The 22370-nt window shown below is 39.4% G+C and overlaps 1 protein-coding gene across 2 annotated transcripts in view; it reads right to left on the bottom strand.

The window, feature by feature from the left end:
• ABCA1 (ATP binding cassette subfamily A member 1) overlaps positions 1-22370 on the bottom strand; it is a 132128-nt gene that overhangs the window by 7742 nt on the left and 102016 nt on the right. Inside the window, exons 24-47 of one of the 2 annotated variants that reach the window (XM_069765928.1) lie at positions 21726-21866; positions 21245-21317; positions 19345-19547; positions 18453-18501; positions 18247-18360; positions 17416-17564; positions 15156-15280; positions 14014-14112; positions 13712-13901; positions 10085-10179; positions 9670-9702; positions 9276-9381; positions 9113-9187; positions 7800-7969; positions 7518-7695; positions 7311-7426; positions 6347-6491; positions 6112-6235; positions 5895-6024; positions 5548-5668; positions 4584-4646; positions 4197-4303; positions 3371-3512; positions 885-1019 (exon numbers count right to left, since the gene is read on the bottom strand). In XM_069765928.1, coding sequence (XP_069622029.1) covers positions 885-1019; positions 3371-3512; positions 4197-4303; positions 4584-4646; positions 5548-5668; positions 5895-6024; positions 6112-6235; positions 6347-6491; positions 7311-7426; positions 7518-7695; positions 7800-7969; positions 9113-9187; positions 9276-9381; positions 9670-9702; positions 10085-10179; positions 13712-13901; positions 14014-14112; positions 15156-15280; positions 17416-17564; positions 18247-18360; positions 18453-18501; positions 19345-19547; positions 21245-21317; positions 21726-21866 — 2883 coding nt within the window. The remainder of the gene's footprint in view (positions 1-884; positions 1020-3370; positions 3513-4196; positions 4304-4583; positions 4647-5547; positions 5669-5894; positions 6025-6111; positions 6236-6346; positions 6492-7310; positions 7427-7517; positions 7696-7799; positions 7970-9112; positions 9188-9275; positions 9382-9669; positions 9703-10084; positions 10180-13711; positions 13902-14013; positions 14113-15155; positions 15281-17415; positions 17565-18246; positions 18361-18452; positions 18502-19344; positions 19548-21244; positions 21318-21725; positions 21867-22370) is intronic. The other variant, XM_069765939.1, reaches the window with a different exon arrangement.

Below are 22370 nucleotides of genomic sequence, written 5' to 3'. Positions count from 1 at the left end.
GATTGAATATTTTTTTTTTATACTCTAAAATTACAATAAAGAGGTTGTCCACTTTTGGGGGGACATTTTTTTTACCTAACTGCATGCATTTTAGGCTAAAATCCAGTTTTTATGAAAAATGTTGCACCGTTTGTCTTTTGTTGGCTCTTTATTTACCTGCAAATTCAACTTTGATGTGGTCTGTGGTCATAAATTAGCTGAGAGAGGAGCTCGGAAAAAGACAGATATAAGGGTGTGTGTCCACGGGCCTGAATCCCAGCACTCCGCCCAAAGCGTTGCCCCCTTTTGTACACGCGGTGATTCCGGATGTGCTCATTGAACACATGTGGAATTACCGCATCCTATACATAGACTGTGTAAATTCTGTATAAATAGACAAGCTGCGGTCTATAAAGACGCGCCGCATGTCCGGTTATGCAGGTTTGCCGCCTACGTGTTTGTATGCATAGTGAAGATGGGATTTCATAAAATACTATCCACTATGCTGTAACATCTGGACACTGAGGATTGGACGCTGTGGCTGTACACAGCGTCCAATCCGCAGCAAATACTGAAGGAATACGCCCCGTGGAAACATACCCTAAAACTTACCCCGACCCCATGGACTTGATTCTCAGTTAATACATTCTGCAGCCCATACTAGGTAGTGCAACAACACAAAGGGTATAAAAGGCAAACGATACAACATTTTTACAAAATTTGACATAAAAGGCAAAAGATATGAAATGATTTTGTAGGACCAAACATATGTATATCAGTAAAAAATAAAAACCTTTAAGCATCCGGCATTACAGTTTTGGAAATATAGCAGCCATTTTTTAATATATGATATTTAGATATTGTGGATGAAAGTAATAAAAAAGAGAAGCACATAAATAGCTTACTAGAAATACTACTGGTGGTCCTCCTATTAAGGCAATAGCTGTGGACAATTTCCTCCTGTTTCCTCCGCTGTAGCCTCCTGCACATCTGTCGGAGTATTTCACTAAGCCTAGCTTCCGCACAGCCCATTCCGCAACCTAGCAAGGGGGACAAGAACATCATCAACTTTACAGTGCTGGAACATTGGAAGATAAATCCTAGATCATAATAATAAGAAGAAGAAAATGTAACTGAAAAATATCAGATTTACTAAACCAAGCTTGGCTCAATACATGCTACTTATTTCCAGCAAAACAAAATGCATGCAACTTAAAGGGGCTGTCCACTTTATCTTTGCTTTAACAGATGTGTTGGGGGCATGATTTTGTGGCGTTTACTAGTATATAAGTATTACAGGCTCTCCTCTTTCCTCAGACTGCACAGTTCTTCTGTTCTCAAAATGGCTGCTGATGGAGGAACATGTGACCTGATCAGTCCTCCAATTGAAAACATCTTTTCCATTTCAAGTGGTTTTCAATTGGAGGAGGCATGTCTCTCCACCAGCAGCCATTTTGAGCTCTATGCAGTCTGCGAAAAGTTGTACTAACAAGTGGGAGACGCTTTATAAAAGGAAGAAAACCTGGGATATTATAGATTAGGTCATTCTTAGTACTAGTATATTATTTATTTCTTAAAACATAAAAGTAGCCAATCATTTCATCTCACTTAATTAAAAGCTGAAATATATCATATGTGGCTTGGCTCTCTTTTAACTGAGGCAATATAAGACAAAACTGTGATTTGCGAATTGGTTGGCAGGGATAAGGCCTCGTTCACACATTCAGTATTTCACATTAGATATTTTAACCCTTTTCTGACCTCGGACGGGATAGTACGTCCGAGGTCAGATCCCCTACTTTGATGCGGGCTCCGGCTGTGAGCCTGCATCAAAGCTGGGACATGTCAACTGTTTTGAAAAGCTGACATGTGCCCGCAATAGTGGTGGGTGGAATCGGGATTCACCCGCCGCTATTAACTAGTTAAATGCCGCTGTCATACACTGACATCGGGCCAGAAGTGAGGGCATCGCAGAACCCCCGTCATGTGATCGGGAATCAGCGATGTGTTGGCATAACAACCAGCGGTCTCCTTTCCTTTAGACCTCTATGGTTGTTGATGCTGGATTGCTTTGAGCGCCACCCTGTGGTCGACGCTCATAGCAATGCAGGAATTCAGCTACATAGGAGCGATCTGAGCTTTGCTCCTATGTAGCTGAGCCGATCGAATTGTGCCAGCTTCTAGCCTCCCATGGAGACTATTGAAGCATGGCAAAAGTAAAAAAAATTGTTTAAAAAATATGAAAAAAATAAAAATAAATAAAAGTTTAAATCACTCCCCTTTTGCCCCATTCAAAATAAAACAATAAAAAAATCAAACATACACATATTTGGTATTGCCACGTTCAGTATCGCCCGATCTATCAATAAAAAAAGGATTAACCTGATCGTTAAACGGCATAGTGAGAAAAAAATTTGAAATGCCAAAATTACGTTTTTTTGGTTGAATGGGCGATCAAAAGAACGTATCTGCACAAAAGTGGTATCATTAAAAACGTCATCTCGGCACGCAAAAAGACCCCAGATCACGAAAAAAGGAGACGCTATGGGTATCGGAAAATAGCGCAAATTTTTTTTTTTTTTTTAGCTAAGTTTTGAATTTTTTTTCACCACTTATATAAAAAAGAACCTAGATATGTTTGGTGTCTATGAACTCGTAGTGACCTGGAGAATTATAATGGCAAGTCAGTTTTAGCATTTAGTGAACCTAGCAAAAAAGCCAAACAAAAAACAAGTGTGGGATTGCACTTTTTTTTTGCAATTTCACCGCACTTGGAATTTTTTTCTCGTTTTCTAGTACATGACATGCTAAAACCAATGATGTCATTCAAAAGTACAACTTGTCCCGCAAAAAATAAGCCCTCACATGGCCATATTAACGGAAAAATAAAAAAGTTAATGGCTCTGGGAAGGAGGGGAGCGAAAAAATTAAAATACCCAGGGTCATGAAGGGTTAAGGAACATGCACTCTGACAGGCTGCAGGTATCTCCTAGGATGGGATAGGTTCAATAGGTAACAACTGCCAGAACAGAGATTGAAAACCTCCCAACACACATGCAGATTGGGTGCTCACCAGATTGACTCTGAGAAAGGTCATAAGTCCTAAATATAATCAGCCAGTTTTGTATGCAGTACAGTGTGAAATTCAAGATGTAAGGGGTACAGTAAATACTTAAAGGGATTGTTCAAAATTAGAAAAAAATGACAGCTAAACTCCTTTCCATAGGTTACAACTCGTATTGCCGCTAAGCTTTTTTACAGTGTATAGTAATAAGCTGCAGTACCAAATACAATCTACTGTGGACCGATGTAAAACAGGTTTTCGGTAGAAAGCAGACAAATTTTTCTTAACCTTGACGTCCATTTAAAGTCGCACACAAAAAAATCTTACCTTGCAAACCTCCTTGTCGGGCACTCCACGCAGCAAGGCATATAACTCCAGATGCTCCCTCCCTGTCAGCAGCTCATTGATGGCATCAAACTGAGGACAGTAGCCCATATTCTGATGGACTTCTTGAATATTAGACAAGATACTGCAAAATACACACATGATTATTATTCTCTTAAAATATCCATGCGCACTGCCTCTGCAATTTAAATCTGAGAACTATAGTTTTTCTTAAAGAGATTTTATAATCAGCCTTTCTGGACTTGTCAAAATGACACTGATGATGTTCGGCAACTGGTTTTTAAGGCCACTGATGCTATTTATATCTCACTAAATGCCATTCCTTTGACATATAAATGAATAGGACACACATGAAGATGCATTGAAGTTACTTTAAGTAGACCACCCAAGGCCACCATCAACACCTGGTAACATCGGACGGATGCCATAGTACACTGGAGAAGTAATTGCCCTCTACTGCTCTCTGCTCTACTTCCTGTGTACTTTCCATTACACAAGACACAATCAGAAAGGACAACATTGCAGTCTTGTCTGTCCAATGCAATTTTTGCAATACTACACAAAGAGGTGCTCTTCCAACATGCTAACAGTGCTGAGGAGGATGCATCTACACATTTTACTTTTTAAATTCTTAACTAGGTCACATGACCCAGGTATGGGAGATAGAAACACTAACAGTGAGCCATAGGCTTCATTGTTGACTATGAAAAAATGGATTTTGGACTGCAAAACCACTGATTTTATCACTCAAGTGACCACATAAACATGGAGCCGGCCCTGATACTACATAGGTAGCAGAAAAGATCACCTGTGTCCCTTCAAGAAGGCTTCTCCAGCAGTCACATCGGTATCTCCAGTAAGCATCTGGAATGTTGTAGTCTTACCAGCACCATTAACACCCAGCAGCCCGAAACACTGCAAGCAGCAGAGAGATTAACTTCTTTTACATGATGATCATAACAATAATACTTATATTGTACCTTTTAGTCAATAAGTATAGATGGTGTGTAACAATAATTTCATGTGATACAATTAACTTTAATGAGAAATTCAACTTTCAATTTTTACTTTGTAAGGACCTTGTTAATGGGATATACAGTATTTGGTGTTGATTAGAAGATAACATATTAATGGGAAGCAGAAAATGTACTGCAGATGAATGGGTATATAAATAATCTGAGAGGTGGTACAGTACCTCTCCTGGGGGTATTCCCACACAAAGTCTGTCAACAGCTGGCTTTCTTTTCATTCTGTAGATCTGAAAATGAAGGTTTTGATTAGAAGAAAGTCCGAACCATGTCAATAAATTCTGTACTACAATCATAAACAGTACTAGAATCATCTCTAGATACTAGGCACCTTTATCTACTTCTATAAGCAAAAAGAAAATATTGGAACAGGCTAGTAGGCGATAAAGCAGGCATTTTGTCTAGCGCCTCTTTGCTAGGTGTATGCAGCAATTACTTTTGACACTGTATTCTCTTCGGAGTATCACAATTCCTCTAGAAAAACAGCTCCAAAACATTCCCTTGACCATTAATGAATTACAATGCAAAAATACATGCATGGAATATAATAGTAAACCTCAAACAGTTACAAAGTAGATATGAACTATGTAAATCTGGCCATCATGATGAATTATCAATACCAACTTTTTAAGTCCTAATTAGTGATGAACGAGTATACTCGTTGCTTGAGTTTTCCCGAGCATACTCGGATGGTCTCCCGAGTATTTGTTGGTGCTCGGAGATTTAGTTTTCATCCCGCAGCTGCATGATTTACGGCTGCTAGACAGCTTGAATACATGTGAGGATTCCAAAGCAACCAGACAACCCCCACATGTACTCAGGCTGGCTAGTAGCTGTAAATCATGCAGCTGCGTCAACAAAAACAAAATCTTTGAACACTAACAAATACTCGGAGACCCCCCTGAGCATGCTTGGAAAACCCAAGCAACGAGTATGCACGCTCATCACTAGTCCTAATATAAGTATTCCAAAAATGTATAAAGTATGTCCCTGTGGCCCCCAAGACTTAGATTCACAGTATGCTGTGAAGCAGGTGTGATGCTTGCCTGTTACAGGCCCGAGGCAACATTCAGATCACGAGTCAGCCAAGGAGAGCTTCACCATGCTAAACAGATGTGAACATGTCCATACCTTTGTCAGTCCTTTGATTTCCAAGATGTCGCTCCGACCTCCTTCATTCATTATCCTCTGCCGCTCTCTTGCCACGTCTTCATCCTCATCAATTACTGGCGGAAGCTTTGCAGTCACTGGCCTGGAGAGAAACAGATCAGATACTTGCATGACTTTTTGATTCTGTATTACAATCCAGGGAAACGATCAAGTTTCTAATTCCCACTAGCATTTCATGAAATAGTGTCAGTGGTAAAAATGATATTTCACGGTCTGCAGCAGATTTTGCCTCTATTAGAAAGCATTTATTGTTTAGTGCATAAATACAGGAATGCCGGCAGGATTTACAAGAAAAAGTCATCACCTACCTGGGTTTGATGAAAAAGCGATACTGGATCAGCAGAGTTATAACAAAGAACACCACTCCTTCTACAGCCATGGCAAAGAGATTTCGCCCAACCAGATCCCAGGACATCGGAGAGACAAAGCGATTTTCTCCTGTAGGGTTAGAGGAGACCAAAAGTTAATCACATATCTGCCATTATAGCCCGCTATTACAAGGACCGAGTACAAAGGACTACTCACCAAATCTTTCTAGAGCATCAGCCATGGCCTGATTCTTCACCATATCAATGAGTCCTCTTCCCAGACAGAAATGAGGGAAGATGAGGAGGACTGACTTCAAAATGTCATTGATGTTGTTTAGTTTCTGAAAAGAATGAACAACCTGTTATGTAATGGCCAAATCTGTAGTCTTTAGCACTCTTCTGTCATACCAACAGTACTAAATCACATACATCTCTGTGAAATAAATACTTACATTATTAGTAAAAAGTTCAAGAACAAACGTGGCCACACTGCCATTGATCCCAATAAACAAATTGACGCTAGTTAGCACCACATAGGCTGTGCTGGGGATCTTAAAAAGAAAGGAAGCTGGATACATCAGAGGAGTTATAGACCACCTACAAGATAAACCAATATTGGTGATCTGTTAGGAGAAAGCTCTCAGACGCTATTGTCCTACAAATAGTAATAAATAATGCTATAAAGAAAATACTCCTGGAGAACTGATCTTGTGATCTGCGCTTAAATGCAGTATGAAGTAACATGGAAGAAGACAAAGCTCTAATAGAGAGATTACAAAGGAGTAGTGATGAGCGAGTGTACTCGTTGCTCCGGTGGTCTCAGAGTATTTATGACTGCTCAGAGATTTAGTTTTCATCGCCGGCAGCTGAATGATTTACAGCTACTAGCCAGGCTGAGTACATGTTGGAGTTGCCTGGTTGCTAGAGAATCCCCATATGTAATCAAGCAGGCTCATAGCTGTAAATCATTCAGCTGCCCCGATGAAAACGAAATCTCTGAGCAGTCATAAATACTCGGAGACCACCCGAGCAACGAGTACACTCGCTCATCACTACAAAGGAGTCCTCCAGGAATAGAAAAAAAATAAAAGAGATGTCAATGGAAATAATTTCCTAAATGGACATGCTCACAGACACCAGCCCTAATAACATTCTAGGGCAGGTTTATGGTGGTAGAACAAGATGGAGGCCATTGCAATGTGCTATATTGGTTTGCTCCCTAGACAAAACAAGCACAATTTCCTAATTAAAGATATATAGGAACTTATTCAGAATAACACTGCCTTGGTTTTTTTTTCCTGTTCATGGAAAACCCCATTAAACACACAGCACATGTGCTCAGCAAGTTAAGACCTACTCGCTGAACAATGTTTAACTGCATGAAATTGACAATACCAAATACAACAAATATCTTACCCGTATAACAGAAGTAAAAGTGCCAACACTGGTAAATTGGAAGAAGACACATAGGAGTCTTGCTGGAAGCAGATGAATATTATAATGACCAAAGTGGCTGGCACAATATAGTTACACTGGAAAGAAACATAAAACCATCAGTTTTGGCCTTAAGTTACACAGGTAATAGTATTCCTGCTGTTAACAAGCCAGATTTTGTTCTCTTACCATATCCCACACAAAGTTGGCCAACCAGTAGATTACAGGCTTCACCCCACTAATACACTGCAAATGCTTGGCTTTGGTCACTCTCTCCTGGATCAGGAAAACTACAAAGCTGGCTGGCACAAATGACATGGCAAAAATGACACAGATGGAAACCAAGACATCCACCGATGTGGTCATCCTATGGAATATATAGAAGAGGCAATATGGAGAAATGAGTCAACAAAGTGCACTGCTTATAGTCCCTATAGCCTACTACACAGGAACACTAATGGTAATACTTACAGTGCCACCTCAGATAGCTGCTCCTTGGTGAGGTTTAGTGGATGATTGAAGGCTGTAATCCCATATTTCGCAGGGTCCTTTCCCTCAGGTAGTCGGGAGCGGAGAATGGCATTGTTCATCACATTTAGGAAAGAACCGACGGCATGCCAACCTTTGTTATTAAACCACACCTGAAAACATACAGTCCTGATCTGTGATCACTGCAGCACCCTCAAGAATACATTGCATGGATAACATGAAGTACAAGTGTAATACATTTACAGCACACGCTATCATGCTTTACTGTGTAACACAGTGATGCTCAAAGTTAGATAGTTTGGGAAGAGATTATCTCCACCAAAAATAGTTAGCGATGGATGTTTCGCCCCTCCCAGGTCTTAATCATTGACACCGCTGGTAAGAGAAGAAGGCAGATATGGCAAGTCAGAAGGAAGGTAGTAAGTGATGGCACTTACGGTACTACTTTTCCTTCTGACTTAGCACTTCCAGTGCCATACCACACCTTCCTTCATCTTTTTCCATCAAAGTCTATGATAAAGACCCAGGAGGGGCAAAACGTCAAAAGCTAACTATTTTCGCTGAAAACAATAATATCTTATTGATGTATTCAACTATGGGTATCAGTGTGGATTGTTTCCCAATAAAGCAGTATCATCTTTGCAACGGACTATAGAGCATGCAGCACATCTTTGAAATAGTTACCTGAGGGGACCTACACCCTGCTTTACTTGCACCTCCCAAAACTCATATGCACTGCAATGTCTACTAGTAACATGCAGTCCAAAACAGATGTTCTCGCTGAGGATCATCCATGAGATATCAAACACAATCAGCAATGTTCATAATTAGTTTAGATAGTGCTATAGTGCAATGACACATCATGCTACTTACAATATAGGCCCCAAGTAGTACAACGATATAGTATGTAAGTAACCTTGTCATACAATACCCATGTAATACAGCAGTAAGTTGCACAAATAATACCTATATGTGGCCAAATCAATAAAGAGGTGATGTTCCTAGATCCAAATGCCTTCAGACACATGTGTGCGATTGAGGGTGAAATCTCAGGGCCATCATTGCTAATGGCACCCACTTTAGTGCATTAGGGCTATCATTGCCAATGGCACCCAGTTTAGTGCAATACCCCCATGATGCACTTCTAAAGGCCAAATAAGCACAGAATCTCATATTTTATCAGAATTACCTGGGATTCCTCCATATCATATTGTAAGAAGTGTAATAATTGAATTTCAGTCAGAGATATCACACATAGAAAAATAACTGAAGTATGGAAAGTAATAAATCATTACCTTTACATTATCTTTTGCATCAAGTCCTTTCATAAATGTCCCAAAGCTGTCAAGGAAACGGTTAGCAGCCCCATTCTGAGAAAGAAAACAAGACAAGACCAAAGACATGACTATCGGTACACTAGTGTAAGTGAAATACCACAAAATGTTCTGAATGAAGTACCTTGGCCATGTCCAGTCGTTTCTTGATGTGTCTAATAGAGGACAAAATTTCTTCACTGGGTGGTAATGCTGGGGAACTGCTCGCACCCAGCGAAAAGCCACCATATCTGAAGTACAAAAGAGCGCATACAGGGTGATAAAAAGATTAGGTAAAATAACAATTACGGTCACCCCAAATAAACAACAGTAAGCCTGGGTTTTATCACACTTATTCTTAGGTGGTGCTATAATGAGAGTCATTGTACAGGGAAATATGGAGCTACATGCACCACCACTACTTATCACATATAATGAAGACTTAATACCATTGGCTAATACTAACATGCTCTTATTTTTATTTTTCATTTTAATATACACAAAGAGGACATAAAAGGGTGACTAGCACAATTACACACCTGAACTCATTCACCCAGATCTTGTTCTTTAAGCTAAAAAAATGGAGAAAAAAACAGCATTACAAATTGTTTCACATTTACAACAACATTTTAACAAAAACTTTAATACATAGTATTTCCTATAACCTGACATTAATTCAACTGGATAGGTTGAACTATTATATCTTTTAGTTATGTACTATATATGTAAAAATTCCAGCAAGATATAGAAAATGCAGACATTGTAAACAACCAACTACTAGCAGCCTTATATTCAGAGGTGTCTCAGAATTGGTTATACCTTGTTATACCTGTCTAATACTCTGCTTTGTTTTTTAAAGGTTCCATTTTACCTTGAAATTTTGGGATGGAAACAAGTGACAGACTACCGTAATTTATGGGCTGGCGATGTGCCTGAAGAAATGTAAAGATATACCTTTTTCCAATAATCTGCGCGTACGTCTTTACTAGATAATCTGATATGTTTCTTCCTGTTAGATCTTGCAGGATGTCTGAAGTGTTTTGTTTCTTCTGTTTCAAGAAAGAAAAGAACAGAGGTATTAAGAACTGCCCAGCAGAAAGTGTCATGTACATGGACTCATTTTTCCGTTTTTTGGGCGAAACATATTGAAGTACTATGCCCTTTACTAAGCACACATTCAATTATACACCCCTTTAGTATACATCTCTGACATCCATTATTACATCTAGCAATACATACAACTTTATACCATTCTTTATGTAACCAAGGGTGGGGAAATTCCAGCCCGCATGTCATATATGCTTTATGATATCATTTATTCCAGCCCTCAGGCAGATTCCCAGTTTGCCGCTGTACTGAGATCTGTTTTTTTCAGACCTCCAGCCCTTTAGTTTTTCTGCACATGCTGGATTAAGTCAGATGCTGGCCAGTGCCAGGATGTTCCTTGTGGGCAGAATTAGTGCGCTCAACATTTCTGTCCTGCTCCTGACTATGTCATGTACACAGCAGCCTCAGTGCGTTCTATGTGATATATATATATATATATATATATATATATATATATATATACAGTATATAAACTACCAATCAAAAGTTTAGGATCACTTAGAAATGTCCTTATTTTTTAAAGAAGAACACAGTTTTTTCCAATGAAGCTAAAATTAAATGATTAAGAAATACACTCTATACATTGTTAATGTGGTAAATGACTTCTAGCTGCAAACGTCTGGTTTGTAATGCAATATCTTCATAGGTGTTAGAGGCCCATTTCCAACAACCATCACTCCAGTGTTCTTATGGTACTTTGTGTTTGCTAACTGTGTAAGAAGGCTAATGGATGGTTAGAATACCCTTGAAAATCCTTGTGCAAGTATGTTAGCACAGCTGAAAACAGTTTGGCTGATTAGAGAACCTATAAACCTGACACTTCCTTTGAGCTAGTTGAGAATCTGGAGCATTACATTTGTTGGTTCAATTAAACTCTCAAAATGGCCAGAATAAAAGAACTTTCATGTGAAACTCGACAGTCTACGTCTACAGTGAAGAGGCAACTCTGGGATGCTGGCTTTCAGGGCAGAGTGGCAAAGAAAAAACCATATCTGAGACTGGCTAATAAAAGGAAAATATTAATATGGGCATAAGAACACAAACATTGGACAGATGAAGACTGGAAAAAAGTGATATGGACAGACAAATCCAAGTTTGAGGTGTTTGGATCAGACAGAAGAACATTTGTGAGACGCAGAGCAACTGAAAAGATGCTGGAAGAGTGCCTGACGCCATTTGTCAAGCATGGTTGAGGTAATGTGATGGTAAAGTGGGAGATTTGTACATGGCAAAAGGGATCTTGAATAAGGAAGGCTATCACTCCATTTTGCAACGCCATGCCATACCCCGTAGACAGCGCTTGATTGGAGCCAATTTCATCCTACAACAGGACAGTGACCACCTCCAAGTTATGCAAGAACTATTTAGGGAAGAAGCAGGCAGCTGGTATTCTATCTGTAATGTAGTGGCCAGCGCAGTCACCAGATCTCAACCCCATTGAGCTGTTGTGGGAGCAGCTTGACTGTATGGTATGCAAAAAGTGCCCATCATGCCAAACCAACTTGTGGGAGGGGCTTCTGGAAGCATGGGGTGAAGTTTCTCCAGATTACCCCAGCAAATTAACTGCTAGAATGCCAAAGGTCTGCAATGCTGTAATTGTTGCAAAGGGAGCATTCTTTGACGAATGCAAAGTTCAATGGAGAAAATTATTGTTTCAAATAAAAATCTTTTTTTTTAACCTTGTCAATGTCTGGACTAGATTCAATTCATTTGGCAACTCATTTGCAAATTGAAATTCACATTTCAGAGCATTAAGTTACAAAAGCTCCAGCTCTCACCCAACCCGTGATCACGAAAAATGGAGATGCTACGGGTATCGGCAAATGGCGCAATTTTTTTTTTTTATTATCGAACTTTGGATTTTTTTTCACCATTTAGATAAAAAAGAACCTAGACATGTGTGGTGTATGTGAACCCGAAATGAAATGACCTGGAGAGTCACATTTGCAGGTCAGTTTTAGCAGTTAGTGAAACAGTAAAAAGCAAAGCAAAAAACAACTGTGGGATTGCACTTTTTTGCAATTTCACCGCACTTGGAATTTTTTTCCCGTTTTCCAGTACACGATATGTTAAATCCAATGGTGTCGTTCAAAAGGAAAACTCGTCCCGCAAAAAACAAGCCCTCACATGGCCATATTGACCAATAATTAAAAAGGTTATGACTCTGGGAAGAAGGGGAGCAAAAAACGAAAACGCAAAACCTAAAATACCTCCGGGGTTAAGGGGTTAACATACACCAGCTTGCTGTGCCAAAATGTTTCCGGAAATCATGTTCCCTACATAATGTACTCCACAACAGGATATGGCGTAATGCATTTCCAGGACGTTATCTGTCTGCTTGGAACATCCAGTGAACAGAAATACAGGAATATTTGCTTTCTTGTGCCCAATAAAGTGTAAAATTGAAACTTAGGCAATTTTAAGTAATGAAAGCCAAAGGTAGAAAACACTGCATGCAATCAATTCTGTATGAGACTCTTGTGGCAAAATAACTCACTCATTAAATAGTACAAAAGCAAACATTTCGACATGAACAAACATGATATACAACAGGTCTAACTTGATCCTGCATTTTCCGTTTTATGTTTTGCAACAAATGCTCTATATACTGTTGCTGGTTGTATGCAGTTCTGGTTGGTGCATGGCTCCTACTGGCACCTGAAGGCAGCGTGTAGCACCATGGCATTTATATATGCATACCCTCCAACTGTCCAAGAAGCAAAAGAAGGAGAGATTCCATACATTTTAGGCCATGTCCTACACTACATGCCTAGCCACACCCATTTTCCATTTCATCCTCCCCTGGCCATTTAACGAACATGCTAGAAAGTGATGAATGAGTACTGAAACACACTAAACCCAAAAACTTGGAAACTTTAGTGAGAAATACTGCTCTATAATATTTGTAAATATATTATTTAATTGTAAAGTGCTGCGGAATATGTTGGCGCTATATAGATAAAAATTATTATTATTATTGTATCTTTTCATGGGACAACACTGAAGATCTGACACTTTGATGCAATGTACAGAAGTCAGTGTACAGCTTGTATAATATTGTAATTTGGTGTGCCCTCTAACTAACTCATCACACAGCCATTAATGTCTAAACCGCTGGCAACAAAAGTGAGCTCTGTGCCCGCCTGAGAGAATGGGAGCACAGCTGCCATGGACTCGGAGAAATTAATTTCTCCATCTCCTCCACTGCCGACGGGTGAGATCTGAGTGCAGTGCGATGTTTCACACGCACCCATAGACTTATATGGGTGCGTGCGATCCAAACTTCGCATGCAATTGTAATGTGCTGTGGTTTATTTTCAGTCCGATCGGAGCTGAAAAAAAACGCAGCTGAGAACACCATCATACAATCATATTGGCCTGAATGCAATCTGATTTGTTATCCGATTGCATTAGTCCGATTTAACCACAAGTGTGAGCGAGCCCATACTCTTATGGGAATGCCAAATACAATACCTGAAAGGGTGGCAGGCCACCAGCCCCAGGGGGACAAACTGGAAGCATCTTCTTTACATTCTCATTGCTGCACTCACAGGCTGGAGAAGGGTTTTCCATTGACCAATTACCATTAAGAAAAATCTCTTCCACAGACTCTGGGACAAACTGAGTTCTCCACACGGCATCCTCCCCTGAGCAAGGAACACCCCTGCAAAGTGACATTCACATTTCACAGCATTAAGTTACAAAAGCTCCAGCCACTTCCTAGTAAAATCTGAAAGAAACACAATCTAACATGGAATACAAAAGCTAATACTTACGGAACAGAATAGCCATCTATGCATGCGGTTCCGAAGCCAGGCTTCGTGATCAAAGCTTTTAAAAGAGCCTGCGTGTTAGAATCTTCTGGGGCATCATTGCTACGAGCAACACACAGTCGATAAGTCACAGGCAGCTATATCAATGCTATAAAACCAATCAATTGGGACTCAAAGTCTTAAAAATAGATAAACAGCTATATACCTGTCTCACAGGCACATTTCTGACTATTAATGGCAAGCATGCCAGAAATTAGATCTTCCTACGAATGTATTGGTAAATTATAGACAATACTCATGGAAGAGTGATAATAAAGTAGAAGTGTGCAGGTAATGTGTTCTACAAAAATAAGACAGGGTCTTATTTTATTTTTTCTCTGAAAGATGAGATAGGACTTATTTTCAGGGGCTGTCTTAATTTTCTCTATGAACAATAATCCTCATTTATTCTTGAACAAAAAAATCAACATTTTTTGAATATAGTCATGTGATGACACACACACACTTTTATATATATATATATATATATATATATATATATATACACACACACACACACTGCACATACACATGCAAATATATACTCACTACACATACTGTACATACCAGCCTGTCTGCACTTCAGTTCCTCTAGACTCCTGCAGCTAAAGGACCTTCGGTGACATTATGGTCATGGTTACATGACCATGAAGTCGCCAAAGGTTTTTAAGCAGTCTTGAACTCCGAACAGAAATGCTGTGTGCCCCTGAGAAATTTGACAGTTTCCCCCTTTCCCGCTAACGCCGACCCTGCATACCAGCCTGTCTCCTCTTTAGTTCCTCTAGACTCCTGCAGTTGAATTACTTGGTGATATCATGGTTACATGACCGTGATATCACCAAAAGTCCTTGAGCAGTTTTAACCTCGGAACAGAAATGTTGGTAACCCCTAGTGGGTCTCTAGGCGATTCACAAGTTCCCCCCGCCCTCAAACACTGGTCCTGACTGTAACTACAACTTATTTCTAGAGTAGGGCTTATATTTCAACCTTACTCCAAAAATACTGTAAAATCATGCTAAGGCCTATTTTCAGGGTATGTCTTATTTTCGGGGAAACAAGGTAATTATTTGTGATGAAAAGAAATACTGATATTTAAATTGCCGTACCTGAAAAAGGTATACTGTTCATCATACATCCAGGGCTGCAGTTCGAGACTTGGGTATTTTCCGAAAGGTGGCACAATAAGGCTAAACATCAGTGCAATGAGTACAAAAACAGCTGGCAACACGATCTGGAAGTAAAAGGATACAGAGTTACTGTGCACGTCATGGAAGATTAATCTCATATGTTATAGATCGCATATGGGCAGCCAGCTGATAGATCTCAATGACATACTAGAATTGTAGTCATTAATCACACGTTTGATAAATCTCCATCATTGGGAAATCATCACTAGCATAATATAAATGCATGAACTCTTGAAAAAGGTGAGTTACTTATAGAACTTTAAAGTAAAACTACAATTAGTATTCCTGATCATTAGGGAGTGCACTAGATTTTTTTGTATTTTTTACAAGCAATTGTGCCACCTAAATTGGTTAGGTAAGTTGATTTTTTTTTACAGTATGTTGATGCAAATAATAAAGGACGGGACTAATTTCTGACCAGAAATTGAAATATAGACAGATAGGCTTCTACAGGGTAGGCCATGTATATGGATAGACCTAAATAAAATGGGAATGGCTGGTGATATCAACTTCCTGTTTGTGGAACATTAGTATATGGGAGGGGGAAAACTTTTCAAGATGGGTGGTGATCATGGCAGCCATTTTGAAGTCGGCCATTTTGGATTCAACTTTATTTTTTCAGATGGGAAGAGGGTCATGTGACACATCAAACTTATTGAGAATTTCACAAGAAAAACAATAGCGTGCTTGGCTTTAACGTAACTTTATTCTTTCATGAGTTATTTTTCAAGTTTCTCTTTGTTTACAGCCATTGACATGTCGCAGAGGTTAACACGTGAGGAGCGGATAGAAATTGTGTTGATGTCTGGTGAACGCAGTACCCGGGTCATTGCAGCAGATTTCAATGCAAGACACCCTACGCAAGAAAACTGTCACCATTCCCATGTTATTTAGGTGTATCCATATAAATTGCCCACCCAAAAAAGTTTGCTTCATCACTGAACATAATGTCCTGTATAAACTAAGGTCCTGTTCCACTTTTTGTTTTGCCCATTCTGCAAATTCAGCGTGCTGATCTGGGTCAAACTCGTTGAGATGCTGCAGCAGCTGGATTTTGTAAGGGTGCCATTTGTGAGTAGCTAATATCCGCCAAAGGGATGTTCGGCATGCTAAAATGCTATTTACCAGTTTATTAAGTGAAGATTAAGGTGCTTTGCAAACCTTGTAAGATTTTTTTACAAGTGCTGAACCTCTGCTTGAGATTTTGCTATTTGCAGTTCGACAAAACAATGTGTTGGTAAGGGCTTGTTCAGACAAGTGTATTAAACATCCGTGCGCTGTGCGTATGCAACATTTCCAGCACACAGACAGCAAAGGGACCAGTGCAAGTCAGTGTGGTACTTCACATGATCATTTTTACACACGGACCGATGGTCTTCACGTAAAATAATGGTAGCATGTGCGGCTTTGATCCGTATTCTGGACCAGACTCGCCCATTTTAAGACAATAGATCACATACAGGTTACAATCCACATGTCTTGCATTTCTTAAGGATACATTAGAATTATTAAGATTGAAAACTGGATGCACAAAAAGGACATATGGATAGCAAACAGATGTCAAAAATGGGCATTCAGATGTAATACAGATATGACAAATGGACATACAGAACACAAATGTATGTAAAAATGTTAGTGTTTTCCTGGACGAAAATCTGACGATTTTGCATACGTTTGTCTGAACCCGGTCTAACTGAGATTGGCCGCAGTATGAAAGCAATTTTCAAAAAATGAACCGCAAAGCTGTATCAAATCACGGTAAAATATACATGGATTTGGCACGCATCAATTACCTGTGGAGCATAATGTTAAATTGTGAATTTGGAAAAAAAAACAATTTTATTGACCTGTGTGTAAGGTTATGTCCAGGGACACATGCCATTGCTGAAGATACTACTTCTCAGCTGGAATCAGTTGGATTGGATCCAGTTTTGCAGCCTAGGCTAAGTTTACTCACTACAAGATTTGACTTGCAGTGTGATTACTACATACAAACATAAAGATTACCCCAATGTCACGGTCAGATTTGCTACATGATAATTGTCTATACAGGTTACGTACTTTTAGGGCTTAATTACAGTATATCAAATACAATTGTTTCAAACTAACATCTCATGGCAATCTTGTCTTGTTAAGCCTTCATTCATCATTTTATTTTTTATTTCAAATCATTACTCACTTGTGCAAAGAATCCCTTCCTGCTGCGCTTGGCGTAAAGCAGCCTCTTCCACAGTAACGCTGTAAACTGCTGCCTCATCAGACTCCAGCTTTTCATCTGGTAGGATCCTTTGCCATCTATGCCACTGAGATAATCTGTCTCCCGAGATTCTGCATGAAGAAAAGCACAGAAAAGGTAACAACATGAAGATCAGAAGAGTTCATGTTAGTAACAATTCTTACTCTCTGCATTTAAGAGACTGTAAACAGTTACTGTATTTTCTGGCGTATAAGACTACTTTTTAACCCCTGAAAATCTTCTCAAAAGTCGGGTGTCGTCTTATACGCCAGGTGTCGTCTTATAGGGCAGGTACGGAGTAATCTGCTGTCGCCGCATATTGTGGGGGGAGCGACCCCAATGACAAGGAGAGGGGGCACCTCACCGGGAAGGTGTAACTGAAGCAGAGGCAGAGAAGGAGATAATAGGATACAAGGGCGAGCCAGATGAGTGAAAGAGGAGTGTTTTTCTAGGCACAGCACCGCTCTCTCTCTTTTTTTTGCATACCCCTGGCATCCCAGACGCTGACAGTTTGCTTCACTTACACCTTCCTGGTGAGGCGCTCCCTCACCTCGTCATCGGGACCACTCCCCCCCACTATATACGTCGACCACAGATTGCTTCGCACCCACCCTATAAGACGACACCCGGCATACAAGACAACCCCCGACTTTTGAGAAGATTTTATATTTTAACTGGAAAAGTTGGGGGTCGTCTTATATGCCCAGTCATCTTATACGCCGGAAAATACGGTAATTATTCAAGTACTATGAATGAATATGTCACTACAACTACCTGGATCCAAATCTGAGTCATTGGTTTCTAAATTGTCATCTTCTGTGAAAGGTCGTAGGCAGCTCTGGTGGTCCCCAAAGGCATATCTTTTCCTCCTAGCAGGTAGTGTCCCATCTAAAAAATTAAAGGACAGAAAACGGTTTAAAAAGCAACCAAATTTGATAATGTGAGCCAACAAAAACCTTGTTCTGCCTATTGCCGATTACCTGATGTCTCAGCATCTACACCCGTGTCATTAGCCACTTTTAGGAATATCTGTAACAGGCAATCAGAAAACAATATGAAGATTTCACAGTTATTTTTTGTCTTCATGCAAATACAGCTGGCTGCATTGGGCCCAGTTCACATAGCATTTCTGCAATATATCCAGTGGTGCCGTCTGAAGCCACATTTAAGTTGATATAGGCTGAATCCCTGAAGGAACCATGGACTGCTATTACACAAACATAATTCAAATGGACTTAGTTTGTGTTTGATCTGACAGCATCTATCAAGACAAGCACAAGAAGGCGGTAAGTAAAGCAACTGAATGGGGGGGGGGGGGGGGCGATCAAGCACAAGAAAAATATAGACTTCCATAAAATCAGTAACAGGAATGATGTGTCCACAAAGATAAATACACATCCCTTAAGATATGCTCATGGTTGACGATTTCGAAGCACATTGATTCTTACTTATAAGAATTACAGAGTTACTTTACATGCCATTTTGAGTAAGAAATGCGCTTCCAAACACAGCAACCATGAACATCTCTTAAGAGAGATGTATTCCTCTTTGTGCACTGTTTTTTTTTACACATTGTTCCTGTTATTGATCTTAAGGAAGTCTAATAAAGTGTAATACTTTTGGACGTGCTGGATCTGCCCATGGGTTTTTTGGACTGCTTTACTAGCTGTGGATCTGTGATCTTGTGCCAGAAGGACAGGTGAGAAGGTTATAAAATTCATGCACAAGATGACAGACTAGGTTTGATGAGACACAAAGACAAAATATTATAGAATCAGAATTCTGCCAATAAGCCAGTCATTAATGTGCAAGTAATTACATTATGCCATGAACTGAAATATAAAAGGACATCTTGAACATTATCGTTCTTACCTCTTCAAGAGTGGTATCTGAGATACCATAACTGGAGATACCAATGTCAAATAAGCGGTCATCTATTTCGTGGAAAAGTTCAACAAATGCTCCTTCTTTTGCAGCCTCATAAGGTAAGACATAAGTGAGTTCGTGTCCAATATCTTCTACAAGTCGGGCTTCAGGCACATGTTTGTTGATGAGGTTTGAAATGGCAGAGACATCTGTGAGACCCATACAAGACAAGAAAAAGCCTGTGGTGAGAATTTTATGTTTGGTTCAGGTACATAGTAGTAGAAACGAATGGCCTCCCTACACATATGACATGAGACAACAAAAGCTTATTTATCCATTGGGCAAAGGGTTGTTAATCAGTTTTGGATGAAAGCATCTCAGACCACATTAGCTGTTGGATTTTTTTCAGTCAATGACAAGCTTTGTGAATCAAAACCAGGAGAGGAACAATCAGAGGAAAAGTATAATAGAAACACGTCACCACTTCTGTATTTTTCACCCACTCCTGGTTTTGGCTTACAGATACTGAGGTAAAATACTGACCGAATACTCAACGTGTGCACATGGCCTCACATGCCCAACTCTTGCTTCAAACAACCGTTTATTTCACAAAGAGAGTCGACGATCTTTTGTCACGGTTGAAATTGGTATTTCGGCTGACTTTATCTTATGTGTATGGGAGCCTCAAAACACATATAGTTTTACACAATATGCACTTGTACCAAAAATTACATGAAATTTGTAGCTCTTTTATTGTAGTTACTAAATTTTCAAAGTCATAAATAAACTGTTGACAAACTTTTGATTAATAATTCTACTTGACATCCTTTAAAGGTTATTACTATCTTTATAGAGGGATATTGTTGGATTGTTCAGGTAAAAATAAGTATTTCATTTCTGCAGTTAAGTGCTCAGCATGGTGGCTCAGTGGATTGCACTGCATCCTTGAAGCGCTGGAGTCCTGGGTTCTAATCCCACCTTGGACAACATTTGCAAGGAGTTTGTATGTTCACCCCATGTTTGCGTGGGTTTCCTCCCACATTCCAAAGACATACTGATAGGGAATTTAGATTGTGAGCCCCATCGGGGACAGCGATGATAATGTGTGCAAACTGTAAAGCGCTGCGGAATATGTTAGTGCTATATAAAAATAAAGATTATTATTATTAATAAAATGTTTCTCCATTGTTGAGATAGTAACACTTTTCTTTACAGTGTGTTGCCTAGAAGACCAAATACTGCTGATATCTAGCTAGTAAGCCCTGCGCTACAGCTGTCCAGGGTTATGAAGTAACAGCGGGCTCCAGCTGTCCTGGACAGATTGAAAGCAGTGCTTACAATCTCAATAGAAAATAGTTTAGAAGCACTGCACATGTTCTGTCTAGCAGAGGTGGTCAGTCTCCAAGGCAACAAGGTAAAAACAAAAAGAAGAATATCTTAAAAGAGTGGCTCAAAATTTAAATAACCATTAAATTGCAAAATTGCTTCCATGTACAAGCACTATCTGACAATAGCCATTTATGAAGGTGGGAATAACCCTTAACAAAAAACAAAACAAAAAGAAAACATTAAAAGGAAAAAGTTAAAATCCAAAAATAAAAAACTAAAAATTATCATCTCCTTCTGATATCTTTAGATGAAATGTGCTCATGGTTGAGTCTTCAAACTGGAGTTTATGCTCTTTGTGTCTAACTCAAGTGGTTCTTTACATTAGAAAGCAAGGGTAGGAAAATATGGAGTCAGAAGTTACATCCACGTCCAAGGCACTTTGACGGTTTAAGATATTGAACCAATTTCAGTACATCATAAACATGTCTCAACCTTCTCAAACTAAACACTGGTTGATAAAAGTTGCTGGATACCACCATGGTTTCTATGCAAGTTTGATTGAAAAATCAGTACTTACCTATTGTCAAAGTATCACTTTCATGGTCACTGCCCAGCCCAGCATCCGAACTGCTCTGGGATACACTATCCTCCTGCAACAAAAAATATAAAAAAAAAATTGGTGGACAAACAGGCTAGAGTCTAGTGGCTACGAGTAAATAGTGAATCGTGTTGTCAAAGCAGCATAGACAAGCACAGCTTCCTTATAGAAGAAGTGACTTAGGTGTTTTTATAGTAGAAAAACAGGCAATGGAAGATTGTTAGTTTTCGGAGATGTGTACTGTGCAGGAAGCAAGTCGCATACAAAAAATGTTAAAATCCAACAGCATATCAATCAATAGCCACTATGTGAACAAGTTGTTGCCTTTTTATTCTGACCCTATCATCATCAGGTTCAGGGGCAACAGTGGCGGTGATTACAACACTTATAGTTACATTTCTGATTGGATACATGGAGGGTTAGGTGTAGGATTAGAAAAGGAGCTATTTTTGATAATTACCCTACTCTTGGTTTCTCTCTTCCGATCCGTAGTATGTTTGCTATTTTTAATAATCACCGCTTCTGTGGTCCCCGCTCCTGTTGGCGTTGCCAGCATCGAGCTCCTATTCTGTTTGCAGGCAGGAGCTGATCTGCTGCTTTCCTGCCCATAAATGACGGGGTACCGTCATCCCAGATGTTAAATGAAGAATCAGGCAGTGATCTAGCTAATGGTAGTTCCAAGGTATGGATTATCAGTACAAATTATTTGGTAATTACATGAGAAGTGGCCAAATGTGTAAGATGTTACTAATTTTAAAAAAATATATACCTGTTTAGATTTGAAGCTAATACAATTTTTTTTAAGAGACCTCATTTGAATATGCAATAAAATAGTATTTCTGTACAATTAAAGAAGGGAAATCTATACGGAAGATATGAGTTTTACAGCAGCCAAATGCCCTATAGGACTGTATAAGTAGATTAAATCAAGTTTTGGGGGGTGAGAGGCTCTCCTTAAAGCGGTTATCCCCAGCTTGGACAACACCTTCTTAAATACTACAGTGACCCATGTAAAATAAAAAATAAACATATATCTGTTGATGCACTAACATAACTGGAATGGTGTTCGTCTAGGAGGTGAGTATATGTTATTAATTTAACATGA

The sequence above is a fragment of the Ranitomeya imitator genome, chromosome 1 (assembly GCF_032444005.1).
Source record: "Ranitomeya imitator isolate aRanImi1 chromosome 1, aRanImi1.pri, whole genome shotgun sequence".
Classification (NCBI taxonomy): Eukaryota; Metazoa; Chordata; class Amphibia; order Anura; family Dendrobatidae; genus Ranitomeya; species Ranitomeya imitator.
Note: the sequence above shows the minus strand (reverse complement) of the source record. Positions and strands in the feature narration are given on the sequence as shown.